General features: G+C 42.9%; 1 protein-coding gene across 7 annotated transcripts in view; it reads right to left on the bottom strand.

Moving 5' to 3' along the window:
• Window positions 1-15,260, bottom strand: part of dock4b (dedicator of cytokinesis 4b) — a 171,982-nt gene extending 156,722 nt beyond the window's left edge. For all 7 annotated transcript variants that reach the window (XM_049566555.1, XM_049566558.1, XM_049566557.1 and 4 more), the window contains exon 1: window positions 15,036-15,260. In XM_049566555.1, the coding sequence (XP_049422512.1) occupies window positions 15,036-15,072 (37 nt within the window). In that variant the 5' untranslated portion in view covers window positions 15,073-15,260. The remainder of the gene's footprint in view (window positions 1-15,035) is intronic.
• Window positions 15,261-15,582: the final 322 nt, after the last annotated feature.

A 15,582-nucleotide genomic window follows, 5' to 3' on the forward strand; every position in this document is an offset into this window, starting at 1 on the left:
AAAACTGGGCATTTCTTCATTCCCATCAAAGCTTCTGTACTATTTCCATGCCAGCGTCTGTATATTTTATCTGAGGCCAGCTCTCAACACAAATTGCTTGTTAGCAAGAATAGCCAGGGGCCTCTGAAGGTATGAGAACCATCCCCTGGGAGGGAAGCTGCTATCGGATCACGTTTTGTGCCTAAATATTGTGTACGTAGCCAGCATACATACACAAACAATAAATCTTCTCTCCTGTCATCCCCTCTGCTAAACTGACCCAACTGCCCGAGGTGGCCATCCGCCGCCATCACCCAGACCGAGTGCTTTTACTCTCCGCACAAAGGCTTCCACAGCAGGGGGGGTTTCCTTCGCATTTCCCCTCTCGCCCCCACACAAAGGGGATCCATTTCAACCGCTTTTAGCAGCACCACTTTCTGCTTTTAGTTCTCCCGTCTCCCTCCCCTGAGGCTGCGAGTGGTGGAAGGGGGGAAATTAAGACACCAGGTGGATGCTTGGAGAGAGGTTAGGCTTGTGGCAAACAGGGCCACTTCAAGCCAGTCCCACTGTGGCTGGATGTTGTCTTTTTTTGGTAACGCCTGGCAGGAGGAAAAGAAAATGATACCAGTGCCTGGAGTAACCTTGGTGCCTGGTTTAGTGCTGTGTTGTCATGCTGTCTGAGAGCTGATGCAACATCAGTACTTTGAATAACACTGGATTTGGGGTTCTCACTTAACATTTTGTGAAACAATATCATTCACTTTCTTGCTGAGAGCTGATAAAAGATTGCAGGGTTTCCCAACAATTTATTTATTTGTGACGACCTGCCATGATAACAACATCTACCACCACGTATTGATTTTCTATTTTTGGAACTGGACTATTCATTAGGAGCACTGTTGGAATATATATACCACCATATATATACCGTAATTCATTGCACCACACTCTCAGAGCACAGAGCGTACTCTGGGCACAGATGGAGGAGCAAAACAGCAGGCGCAGAGAAGGTGAAAATTGTATATGAATCCCACAAACTTGTGCTGAGAAAAAAAGTGAAGCCAACTAATGAAAAGTGCAGCTAGCTGCCTTCAAGAGCCTGCAAAAACCTTGCAGGTTTTGACCTTTACAGCTAATTTCCCCATACACGACAACTGTCCAGGGGGCTAATTCTTATATAAATCATCCATTTAAGTGTTAAGACTTAAAGTGACAAGTAGCTACCATGACGACAATGCTGGTTAGGTGACGTAACCAAGATGTAACCCCAGATTTACAGAGTTTCAGTGTATTTCCAGTTTATGAAAGTTAACTGTAGCTTTTTGGTTGCCTACAAAATACTTGTTCAGTGTTTTGTGGTACTTAAAGACCCTCTAAGGAGTCGGATATTCAGTTTTTCTGTGAAGCACATTTTGTAAACGGTATTAAGCCTATTTTTTGATAGCTAACAATAGCATTAGCATTATTACAGTTAACCATAGCTGTAAATGCACAGTGTTAAATAAGCTTGCAGCTAATGTAAGGGTCCATACTCACGTCCAAATATGGTCACCCCTGAGTCTAAAAAACCAAGATGGCGATGGCTAAAATGCCAAATTTGAGGCTTCAAAACAAGAATCTACAAACCAATGTATGGCATCATGGTTCATACAATCTATGGGATAACAAAATGAGGTATAACATATTGATTAGTGAGCTTTAGAGGGGCTGGATGAAGCCATGCTAGCTGTATCCCTTTCTTTTAGTGTTTATGCTAAGCTAATGCTCGATCTTGCGACAGATTTAGCATACAGCCATGAGAGTTATATCAATCTTCACATCTAACTCTTGGCAAGACAGCAAATATGCCTTCTACCCAAAATTTCAAACTGTTCCTTTAACTCCATAAAATGTCTTCAGTTCTGTCTAACATGTCAGGAGAAGTAAAACCCAGCCTACTGAATCAACAGAAGAAATCCTCTGTGCAACTTCCAAAAAAGGAGCACAAACAAAGCCAATCAACCCAACAATCCGCTGCGATGCCAACCTTTGGTGTTGCTATAAAGGCTAAAAAGGCCCCATTCAATCAACGATAAGAGGCAGTAAGCAGGAAGACACTTGGTCTTCTCCCCTCAGACAAACAAATCTTCAAATAATACAGCGCCTTAGATGTTTAGGGGGCTTATTAATTCAAGACAAGTATTTAACTAAGAAATCTGTTTCTGTCTCTGCGTGGTTTGAAGGCTTTCCTCTTAACTGGATAAACATTCCAAATGGGAACAGTCCCCGAAGAGGAGCTGGTTTGAAAAGAGGAGACGTAAGAAGTGAACTGGGTCGCAGTTGGAGATTTAGTCAACCTGATGAATTAAACAGACTCTCTGAGGCAATAACACTCTACAACACCCACACAATTAATTTTGGAATTCATAAGAATCGTTCAGCTGAGCAGAGCAGTCAGTTTCAAAGTAATCATATTCTGGAGCTTTGTCACCCAGATTGGAGTTAATCTCATTTCAAAGTTGTAAGTCCTCTGTTCTTTCGCCCCATAAATCTAAATGAAGAACCCCCCAAATGTAGAATACTATACATCCTATACCTTCTCCTTGGATGGAATGAAGCTATTTCAATCAGCCAAGCAGTCTTGCGCGCCAAAAATCAATTGCAATCGGCCTCAACACTTCAGTCTCAAATTGGCTGCAAAAAAAGAAGCTGTAGTGAAAGCGAGCGGCAGTGGGCTGCAATGAAAAGGCCTTTTGAAAGTCAACCTGACATTAAACTGGCTTTTCTGTGCGCGGGCGGAGAGAGGAAGTGAGGGGAGCTGACAGAGGCGAGGTGAGGAGGACGGGCGGCGAGCCAGGACCTCGCATGCAGCAGGTTGACGTGCAGAGGAGAGCCGGGCCATCATCTCGACGGCACGGCGAGGGAAGGAAACAGACCCCTCGCACACACATGCATGCACCTCAAAGGGGGCAAAGATCAGATGTAACGTCCGTATATACACCGATTCAGCCGCACTGGAGGTGTACACACACACACACGAACACACACATTGTGTGGGTAATAAGACAGCTAATAGCAGCCAAGGTCGGAGAGGCCGCTGCCCAGAAATCAGCCAGGCAGCAGCTGATCCTCCCAATGTGAACTTTACAGAGACAGAGAGAGTGATGGAGACGGGAAAACAGTTCAATCTCAGAGGAGAGAGGGAGGGATCTAAACCGATCAATGTCACAGTCACAGCTCTTGAGCCCACAGTCAATATACACCACAATGTAACACTAATATGACATACCTATGGTGTATGTGTGCAAGCATTTCTGTTTGCCGCAGAGATCTTCATGGTCAATTCTAAACTGATCATCACTAGAAATCTGCTCTGATTCAAATACGTGTGCACAGAATATAATTAGGATAAAAACGGAAGATGACTGGAGACAAGAAAAGACAACAAAATTCACACCAGTGCTTTTTATAGAGACAGACGTAATCGACAGAGAGGCATCAATGACAAGAAGGTAGAGTCATTCTTGTGTCATTTCTGCACTGCAGCCAGCACGCTAACAGCTGTCTCCACCATTAAGAAAACACTGATAAAACAGGTACCAAGGTCAAAAACAGAACAGACACAGTGAGACAGAAACCAAACTCAGAGAAACGTGAACAGACCATCTGTCTGCCTGCTACATATAACTCAAAGCAAAGGACTTATGACAGACAGATCCAGAAAAACTGTAAAGGATGATTTATCAACTGACCGTATCCCTTAAGTACAGTCGCTACCCCTGTCAGGCTTCCTGTTTGCATAGCGAACATAATGCAATCTACAATGAAAACACTGGCAGGTTTGCCACTCTGAAATATTGGGTCTCTGATTTCACACAGAGGTATACTAAAGCAGGCCTCAGTTTCTTCATTAGCATTATTTTGTTGAGTGAAATGACGGCTTAATCAGCTGTAGCTAGCTGGCTACAGTAATTAACACTAACTGCATGAGGTGGTTGAAAAAATACCGTTTAAGGCTGACTGATTTTAAAACAGAAGCGATTTAAACATACAATTGATGGCCATATACAGTTCATGATTGTGCTAAAGGACTGAGGCTAGCTCTAGTAAGGAAAATGCAAGCTGTTTAGCTAACTGTTTTCATCCATTAAGAGTTGGCGATAGATTTTTACTGAACCTTTTTTGGGGTGTGTCATATTCAATGTCACCAACGGGCGGGAAACTGGGTAATAAACAGTAGAAAGCAGCATGGAGGCCAGTGAAATGTTACACTGGTTACTCCTAATATCTCTTACTTATTCAGTCTGTCTCAAACTAGGAGCCGACTACATACTGAAGGATGTTCGAACGCTGCTTGGACAGAGACATACAGTATTTTGTGGTGGCCGTCATTCCGTCATTGCATTGTGTCGGCAAAGGGGCTAAAATTAGCCCATCATATTTCCATCACTGCCGATCAAAGCTGGAGTAGATAAATACATATGACGACTGCTATGAGTCTTTTGTCCCTGAGAGTGAATTCTGATTGTAACTTTTTCCAATAAATTCAAAAGCCAGATGTTTGTGGGTGTCAGTGGGTTTTCATGCAGTGGGAAAGGGACTTCATATTGTTCTAGCATGTCCCTGTTTGAATGCTTAGTTTACTTCGACATGCTAAAAGTTAGCTTTAGAAACAACATACGTGTAAGACTTCACTTTGACAAGAGAAATGGCTTTAAAGATGAGGGAGAACTGATGAATCTGGCAAACATAACCCTATTTCTGGTGACAAATTTGGCTAGGGTTGCTGGAGTTTGAACTTCCCCAGGACCGACCAGCTAATGTAGCAAACATAACTCTTTCAGTCCATTAAATCATGAACCATTAGCTAATGATCGTCATGAAGTCTTGGCCTTGGCCTTGGAAAAAGCACCACATTAGCCAGACGTGGCAACAGCTTACATGAGGAAAAAGATCAATTCCTTAGACCTTTGCTCAGGGTTTTTTGGATTTGGAAAGGCGATAAAAAAGAAAACTAAGGTATGACTGGATATACCAAAGGGGGTAGGTTTCTTTTCCACACTGAATGGGGGGCACATATAAAACTGGGGACTTGGGGTCCTCCCCAAGGAAATTTTGAGCGTCAAACACTTAATTTCCTGCATTCTGATTCATTCGTGTGCATCAATTCTTGCATTTTCTGCATTGATTTATGGTGGAAGTGTCTTAAATTGCATCAAAACAATGAATAGTGGGGGGGAATGCATGTTTTAAATACCGAGGTGATGTGTCCCCTACATGCCCCCCTGAAATCTATGCCTATGTGATAATCACTGTTCTGAGATGGGGTTTCGCAAGCAGTCAATTCATATTTATAGGTACTAAGTGTCTTTTTTTATATCTTCAAAACAGTGAGCATCCTGGGTCTAAAATGCTTCAATTTTGTCCACTGCAGCGTTTCCTTAATCTAAAAACTTTGATACATTTTTCACTGGCGACCACTTCAAATGACAGCTTTCGGTGTTTTCAAATCTCATTTCAAAATGACATGCTTCCATCAAAAGGAAACACGTTCCATAGGATTTGATGGCAAGCGTGGGCATGTAGCACAACAAAAAGATGTATAACATCTGCTGTAGCTACAGCGCTTCTCCAAAGCCTGTGGGGCGTCTGTAGTGCTTTATCATCTTCAGACTTCCAGGCCATTGAGGCTGCTGCAAACACACCCAGAAATACAACATACAGAGGTGCACACGAGCATAAAAGCACACGTATGTAACATCAGCCACAAATATGCATGTATCCTTGAATACACAATCTTGTACGCACAAGAGGCAAACCCACACAGCATCTGGGGATATCTGGGACAGGTGAGTGCGGATTCAGGAGAGGGAAGGGTGGAAAAAAAAGAAAGAGACACATGTGGAAGAAAGATAAAGGTGGAACAGACTGCAGCACAGATAGAGGGAAGTGGGCTACTGAAAGAAGGGGATATAAAAAAACAGATGGAAAAGGAACGAGTGCGAGATAGATGAGAAAAAAAGAGGCAGAAAGTGAGATAAGGGTCATCACAGTGTGACCTGCCGTCTCTGGAAACAGTTCACTCTGCAGGAATGAGCAGGAGAGTGGAGGGGGAGAGAGACAATGATACAAAGAGGGGAAACAGGAAGCAAAGTAAACCAAATCAATTCAACAGAATCACAAAAGCATTTCCATTTAATTAAGGCACTACAAGACAAAAGCAGAGGAAAGGGGGAACAGAGGAGGTGGCCAGCACAGTGTGGACAATATTGTGACTGAACAGCCAGTCAAGGTCGAGCAATGGCGTCTACAAGCTTTCTGTCTGAAGACCTTTCACCCTTATCCTCTGTCACTGTCTGTCTTGCTGACATTGCTCCTGACCGTCGTCTTGCTGATAAACTCCTGACAGTGTCCTCATCGACCTGGACTGGACTGTGATGCTTTTCGGAGAAACTGACCGGATAGCCACACTTTTTCGAGGGACAATTTTGTTATGTATCTTGGCACTTAATGGAATTTAGGTCATGTCCACAAATGCGTCTTTAGTGCTTTCATATTGGCATTACACCCACACTAAGCTGGAGATTTGTGCAACTTAAATCTAGTGGTTTAGAAAACACTCTGCAAAGTAGACACAAGGTTTTAAATGACTGTTTATGCCATGTAGTGTGGAAGGAGCATGACAGCTTTTAGAAAATGCTAAGTGGGTAGGATTGACCGAAATAACCAAGTACAAAGTAGTATCAAAACCACTCAAGTCAAATGATACTAGATCAATTTTGTACCCACATCTCGGACAAAATGACAACTTGTGCAGTTTTGCTCACAGCCACTCACTGTTCTTCAACTTAATGCGATGTATGATTGACCCACTAACCCAGTCCAGCATGGTGTATTTGATGGAGCTGGTAGCTCACCGTGCCAGTATGCCACCGAATGCGTAACGGTGGCATACTACAAAACGGAGTGCTTTCATTAACATGATGGGAACCCTAACCCTTCGCAAAGGGTTATATTTTGAAAATGTCAATGTGATATCTTGCTAATAAGTTAGTGACAAGTTTTGGTACCAACCAATACTTATATTTGATGACTTGATTTAAGAATATGGGCATTTGTTTCTAAATACTCTTTAGCCATGCCAGTGGCATATCTAGACAACCCTTATTGCCATGATTCCATGACCTTTACCTGAGAGTGCTGACAAGCGTAGTTTTCAACTGTCTAATGTTCCACTCAGTACATGTTGGTCACAGTTATTTAAAACACAAGTTTATAGGACTCTAATAGGGATAGGAATTGATAAGAGTTTTATGATACCCATGTCATTATCGACTTTGCACATCAGTCCAATTCTTTATCGATTCTCTTGTTGATTCCTGACCAATTTTTTGCATGAAAGGGGGAGCTGATGGCCGAGTTGAGCTGGTTGTAGCCTGCGAGTTACTTGTAGCAACAATCTGACTGTCATCATCAAAAATGGATGAAATGAGAGAATATCTGTACAGCAATTGTTTTATTCATGTTTTCTTCAAAGAAAAAGTCTGCTAAGCCCACCTACGTGGCATGACTTTTACTATAACAAAGGATATTTACAGACGGCATTCACGCATAGAGTGTCAAAGCTTTGGACGGTTTCTTCCTCTTTGCCATGACTACTTCTTTTTGCAAGTTTCCAGCAGCATGGACACATGAGTTTGACATCATCGTTTTGCATTGCACAACTGTCTGACAAACATGCTGTCACTGATAGCAGGAACTTACAAGCTCTGAGGCACACAGTTCCAATGAATCGGACAATACGGAACCAGTTCTCATATGAAACTGGTACTTGATTCTCATACTGAACTCTCATTGAACACTGTGTTGGTTAGAAAACGAACATCAGATGCTGTAAACTCTCAAATGCTGATATCAGTATCCTGTATGGGTGCGTATGAGACCATTGGAAAATATCACACATACATTATTAATGAGAGCACCTATGTATGTGATCAGCTACTATATGCTGATACAGATAATTAGCATAAGACTGAGACGAACACAGCAGCGTCCAACCCCTTCTTCTTAGATATTGGCAGGGAACCAGTTTGTTGTTTGCCAATCATCAGAAAACTAAAAAACAAAAGACAGCACAAATCATTTCTGTGTGGGCACATACAGGATGTGTCCTTAGTGTCATTATGAAACCACAAAGGGTAGAATTAAAAGGAATTATTCTCTGAGGAAAAACTGCCTCGACGTAGATTTAGCCTGATGAGGGTCAATCATCCCACAGAGAAATAGATTACACTGCAGAGCAAAACAAAGAACTGCACCACAACAATCTGTATGAGTCTCCACTGGTTACACATCCCCCACTGTGACTGTGTGAGCGAGTATGTTAGGGGCCAATTCTATATTCAAGAATTAACAGGATAATTGAAGACAGAGACAACCACTGCCATTAGCTCTTAATGCTCTTAAATTATGCAGATGTCCTTTAAGCAAGTCTTGACACTTTATTAGCCATCAATAATACATTAAAGATGTAAGATTTATCCTGAACAGAGTAGAACTACCCTTTTTTTATTAGCATGTTAATAATAAATTAAGCACACTGGTTTTAGGAACTTAAGGGCAGGAAGAGGTAGTCACTATTAAAGTGAGCTTTAGAGGGAAATGGTAGCCTTGAGGTAATATGATGCAAAGGGTCACCCACATAAACGCTCACACAAATCAATTTACACTTCCTTTATGGTCGATACATGCGAGCCTGGATTACAGCCACAGTACACAGATGCTGGACCAGTGCAGGCAATCTTTTTTCCTGCTGTAAATGAGCACAAAAAAACCAAGTGTCTCTTGACGCATAAACAGCTCTCCTCACCCGCCAATCACAGTGATTGTCACCGGCAGACGCCCTTCGTTTATGAAAATAGCATGTCAGTCATTTTTCCCCGGGCCCACACAGATGACAGAAACACACACACGTAAGCACACACACACTCTCTGCCACTACAGGAGCGCTACTGATCAGTTAAGCTGCTGAATTCCTAATAGGATATATCCCATTAACCTCCCTCACACAGGGATCACAGATTGATATCGAGGAAAAGGGGAACCACAACCACGCCAAAACAGGCCTGCTACAGGCACAGTGCTTCATAACGTTAAAGCTCGCAAAACAGATTGAAAGCTTTGATTAAGAAAAACACAAATGCCATCTTGAAAGGAAAGAAAATCTCATTACCAAAAAACTCACTTCATTTCCTGATCTCAAACCAGTGCGCAAGTGAGCCAGAAAGACATTAATCATCGCCAGACAGACGAGCATTTGAAACCAATAATTCACGTCAAGCCTGTGTGAAATAATGGCCATTATAACGGCCATATGCATTCTGGTAAACTGGAAATCACTCGGCCATCTCCGAGCAGAAGCATCAGCTCCCTTCAGCGATCACGCTAGCCTTCCACTGGAGTGGAAATGCAGGAACGCTCCCCCCCAAGCTGCCTGTTTCAACAGTACTGTGAATGTGGACAGACGATTACAGCATATTGGTTTGTTTGTGTCACCGACTCCAATGGGATTCACAAGGGTATCCCCTGTGTGACGAAAAGCTGGAAGGAGGTATAATATTTTCATTTCCACAAAACGTATCTCAGATGACACAATTATGTCTTTTTCTTGTGTCTGGCGGTGCTGGATCTAAACAAACAGACAATGTTTGTGCCGTTTGGGTGTTTTCTTTCATAATTGAGGGCTCTGTAATAAATAGAGCATGATTTAATTGAATAACACAAACGAACCACCGGTGGCATTCCTCCAACTCTGTCCTCACGTCTCAAGCCGTGTTTGTGCTACAATGGCTATTATTGTCAGGGTGAATCAGCAATGAATAAAATGCTCACTGAGCCCTGTCATATGTCACATGTCCATTTAGATTTATTTAACTCTTACATGATGCACACACCAGGAAACAGCTCGGTTAATTCCCTTGCTCTCTTTTCGTTTTTTTTTTTAATTTTCTGCATCTGTTCAATCCACAAGGGATCCTCCTCCTCCAGTCTCCCTCCATGTTGAATGATTGCGTTGGTGAGTGTGTGTGCAAATGTGTGCGCGCACGCGGAGGAGAAAGGGGTGCTATCTCTGCAGATGGAGACGAGGCAGCGGGCGAGGAAGCAATTACAAGCTGGTAGGCTTCACCTCACCACGCCTCCCTCCCCCCACCCTCTCACATACATCGCCCTGGGGCTTGCTGCATTAGGGAATCATGGGTATAATGGTGGAATGGGCCTCGGGGCCCTCCTCCAAAACAACCTGCTAATCCCCTGTGGAGTGGGGGGTACGGGAGGGAGGGTGAATTTAGGGGTAACAGGGCAGGGCGGACGCCCCGACAATGAGTCCACCCCTGACACGCGCCAGCACCCTCAACCACCCCATCAACCCCCCACCCCCCATCAACCACAGCGACATCCCCCCATGGGAGGAACCAGTGAAACCCTCAGCCTCGACATTGGCCCTCCATCGCAGCCAGACCTCTCCCATTCTGTCTGTATCTGATGCTGCTGGTTGCTTTTTTGCACGACACCCAAATAATGAGTTGTACACTAAACCAAGGTTTAAGAATTGCACGCACATGGATGCAAACCAGCTCATTAAAACGGTTTAATTATGTGTCTAAATTATGATGAGCAATGACATGCTTGATTGGTTGTATCAGGGGGCCTTAATGAAGAGAAAGGCCTCACTCTCTGTCTGTCTGCAGCATTAACTGTACGTTTGTTCTAGACATGACACAATGCAGCCTCGAGTATGTTTTGTAATCAGTGATCGAGTCAGAGTGTGTTTGTCTTCAGTGACATTTGTGACAGATCGGAAAGATATTCTTGAGTACATCTGTCATCCAGCAATGTCAGATCATCAACTTCTCACTTTTTATCCTCGATTTATCCTCTGTTACCTGATGACATCATTTTTACGAGCAACCTCACCCATCTTTTGTTCAAAAACATGACTTTGATGTAAAAGACTCTCCCTCTTGGCTCAATCTAATGTCTCCATATCCCAAGTCCATTTAGGAATCAGATATTAACATCATGTCATCAATCTTCCAACCTTCTTGCTTCAGGTTAAAATCCAGTAATCACCCCGCTGGTGGGCTAATGGGCGCCTTAACATCAACTCGCCGAGAGTCCATTCATATTTCATCAATGGCAGTGGCCCCCGTCCTTCCCGGGCCCCGCTTCGCTAGTAAGGCGAATCGACATCAAACGCTGCAACCTTGCAATTACACAGCGAGACCGTTCTGATCTCATCTCGATTTGGCTTGAGATCAAATGTTCCTGCAAGGATCCAAGGATTTCCAAGCCCTTTTAGTTAGCCAGCCCCCCTGTCAAACGGGGATAAAATGTTCACTGAAAGCACCTGGAGGAGATCACATTTAAAATGGCTGAGGTAGACACTAACTTGTACCAATATTTAGATATCACAGCAATTCTACAGCATGGATATTCATGAAAGGCCCAATAGGCCTGGGCATAAAAGTAAAGGCAGATGTGGATCAATGACGTTAATTCTACTGAGGTGTGATTTAGCTCAGTGCCATTTCAGGGAGTGTTCTGCTGTAAGATGTGGAGACCTGTGGAAAGGCAACAGCTGTTCCTCCTGGCATGAATAATTTAGGGTGGGATTCAATCTGAGGATCAATGGTCATTACTGGTGCGAGGCTATTTTGCCACAAGGATAAACATTTGGTTATCCTTTCCCTCTGCAAAATAAGTGAACTTGGAGACCTGCTTATGGAATATTTTACCTCATCAGGTGTAACAACACTGCAATAACCAAGCTAAGCCACATATATTTCAGCAACGGCACAATGAAAATGTCAAGTCTTTTATTTGATGGGATTACCTGATAAATACTGAATTATTCATGCAGGGCTACTTTAAAATTTTCTGTGTTGAGATTTAAGACGCCAGTATGCTTCATCAGAAGTGCTTGTCCGGAGGTAAAACAGCGTTAGAAACCCCCTTACCTCTGAAGCTGACACCTTCTGGTCGGTTTGTCGACTGGTTGGTCAATAAGCCACGACCACATTTTTACTGATCAGATAATCACTGGTGTTACTTTCTGAAAACAAATAGCTGGAAGTGCCAGAGGGCTTTAGAGGCATGGCATTTTTTTAGATGCTCTGGTTGCTACCATACCGAATATCCGGAGCTAAAAATGTCAGCACACGATAAGCATACTTGCTCTGCCCTTGCTCTGGATAAAAGCAAGGCTGAATCACGTAAGGAGAGACGACGGACCGACAGGTATAGGTGTATTAATTTCCCATTCATTGCTGTTGATGACGGTTGGTCTTTGTGGTATTTTGCTGCATTCAAATGGGCTTGTGTTTAGCATGTTCACCAGAAGAGTTCCTACAAATGCCATTGTGGTAGTCATGATTTTGGAAGTGGGAATTTTCTGAGAGCTCCAAGTTCAAGACTTCGTGAATGACTCTAAACACTGGCTCCATTTGAACGCAGCATTTGTCCCAACAGTCCTCCAGTGTGCTTGGACACCTGGATAAAAAGTGAGAGTGACGAGTGGTCGCAGTGTTTTACCCAAAGTCAAACCCTTTTCAACTCTCGCAGACCAGACAAATACGCTAAACATGCAGCACTCAGCACAGAATAGACAATCAGCGTCTTGTCACGCTTCTGGTGTTCGTAGCAAAGTGGCAATACTCATCGCTCCCATTGCAAAGAATTAAAAAAAATACGCTGGCCTCATGAAAAAAACGCTTTGGTTGAAAAGTAGGTGGGATTTCAGTTGACCAAGGTTTTGTTGGGTCGACTATAGCCCTACTTCCCTCACATCTTTCAACACAGGAACTGAAAGAGGGGCTCCCTTTGACAATATCTGTAGCTTTCCTAAAGCGCCATTACGACATCCATGCACCTTACGCAGTGGTTGACCAGCTGTGCAGAGGTAGATCTATTTCGGTCCCTTTTTGTGCTTATTACCAAAACAGGAAAGACTGTCTGGACAGATGCAGTTATTCCAGTATTTAAACTAAATTTAAATGAATACAAAGTCTCAACCATCTCTGTAATGGCTTCTCACCCCAACTTCAAGTGTGGCAGTTTGGAACAGCAATGAACACTTCCGCTTTATGATATGGTCAAGCAACACGTTATATGAACCAGTTGTTTTGTAGCATGGACCAACCCTTATTATCCCCCTAGAAACACTCAATAGTCTCTGTACAGTCTCCATTGATCCACTTAAACAGAATGAATGAATTCCTCTCCAGACAGTGATCAAGAATGTACAGTACAAACAAAACCAAAGACCAGAAGCACATTATCTACCTTTCTGAAAGTCACTCTGAAAAAACACTTAACCAGAAGGTGACACGTTGAAGTCACAATGGAAACTAATCTGTGCCTCCAAATGCTCCTTTGTGTGTGAGTGTTTGTGTATCATGTAACCAGAATTTCATAACAGGAAAACACCCTAGCTCCTTCCTAAAAAAGGACCAGGCCACAAAGAAGTGCACCGTTGCCAAAACACGTCTTTGAAAAGAAATCACAACCAATTAAATTAGTGTTATTGCTCTTATTGAGAAAAAAAGGGATAAAGAGACTTAATCCAATTAGGAGATCCCACTCTTGCAGTTTGGAAACAATGACAAGTATTTAGCCTCCAAAATAAATGTCTACCTTTTATCCAGCCAAGTGAACTTTGACAGGAGGGGATGGGTTTAATAGGCTAAGTGGAATAAATCTATTTTGCGCTATCAAAATATGTGCACTGAGGGATTAAGTATAATATAACCGCACTCTCACTAAGGTCAGGTCTTTAGCACTTACATGGACATCGACGGGGAACGGAAACAAGTTTATACGAGGGGAAAATTCAGCAGTCAAGTGATCAGACCAGAGACTGTGACAGAGAAAGGCCAAAGGCTAGTTTCTGGTTCACTGTGCTTCACTGATTTTAGGTTGTGGTGGCAAGGTGGCACTTTTTTTTGGACAGTAAGCAACATTTAGAAGAGCCTTGGAGCAAGGATTATATTATGCAACCAGATACAGACAAGAAAGGAAGACTAAGGAGAATGTGTGTAATCCCTTATCATATCTGTGATTTTAAGAGGTTTTTACTGGCCACTTTTTTCCTGGCATCCTTGCAAAGATTACAAAATGATTATTGGCTGGTTTTCACAGTGGCTGTGGGATCATGTAGGGACCAGAGCATCACACACAGAGCAGACCAATATCTCTGGGGAATAGAATTATGAGACATTTAAGCCGCCTCTCAGCGCCCGCATCTCAATGAGCCCATTTTTTTGCGGGTAAAGAAGAAATTCCAACCACACAAACAGGACAAAGTCTGTGTGGGATTTTTTATTCTCTCCCCCCTCTACATTTGGCTTGGGTTGTGTTGTTGTCGCTTGTTTGTCTCACTTCAGTGTTTGATCCAGAGCCCCCGACAGCCTGGAACAATGCACTGAGGGAGACTCACATTTCCAGGACCTCTGAAGATCCACAGCAATCTCAATCCCCAAATACACACAAATAAATAAAACGCCTTTTCTTTGTGTTTTTCTGTGAGATTTGTATGTCTTTCGAAGAACTGGCAGAGGTTGCGCAAAATACACAGACACACAGCGACTGACTGGTGAGCAGCTGATTTTGCCCATTCAAACACATACAGCACAACAAGAGCAAAACACAAAGCCTCTGAGTCAAGATAACCTACTAGTTTATGATCTGACAATGCAAGAGGGAAATCACGAGTAGGAAAACAGAAATCAAAATGTGCCTGCTCATTTAGCAAACCATGGGGGGTCAGAGCGACAACCCTATGCTTTGCAATGTGGCAGTCGGATGAAACCCAAGCTCTCATCACGGGCTGTTTGAAACAGAGCTGATGCTGCCTTCTACTGAGGGTAAAAAAAAAATAAATCACTCATATCACAATCCGCTCTTCATCCGGAGATGTTCACCTCTAGAAACCCATCCACACATTTACACATGCCCTACAGCTGAATGTGAGTGAGCGCAGAGGACAGCAGTTGGAAAACACATAAAGGCAATAAACTTACCGACACCGTATTTTTCATGTTCCGTAGGTATCCACATGTTTACGGTCGGCGCATTTAAGTAAGTGGTCGGAATAGCAGCGAAATGCAGGGTTTGGGTGCTGGGTAACGCATTCTATTGGTGTGCTTTCCTCCGGTCTGTAGTAGGAGTCATTGTTTAGGTTACAGAGGGAGAAAGCGCTGCTGCTGCTGCTGCTGCTGCTCGTAGTGGTACGGAGACGTGCTGCCTTCAAGTGCTGTCGGAAATATGAATAGTGTGAGGTCAGTCAGTCAGTGTACTTGGAGAGCCCAGCAAAATTAGATAATCTATTATTTCTTAACTTCCTGCCATAACAGTGCTGAAAAAATGAAAGCTGTACCAATCTTTGAGGTTTAAATCGACGTACTTCAACACTTTTGCTCTTAAATTAACCTTAAACTGTTAGTTCTTTGCTGTTTCATTACATATGCTAACATACAGCTTTTGTCATATTGGTTGACTTATAATGATCAAAATTATGATAAATTATGAAAATATAAAGGTCAATTTCCAACTGGAGGACAAGAAAAC

This window comes from Epinephelus fuscoguttatus, linkage group LG22, assembly GCF_011397635.1.
Source record: "Epinephelus fuscoguttatus linkage group LG22, E.fuscoguttatus.final_Chr_v1".
In the NCBI taxonomy this organism is placed as follows: Eukaryota; Metazoa; Chordata; class Actinopteri; order Perciformes; family Serranidae; genus Epinephelus; species Epinephelus fuscoguttatus.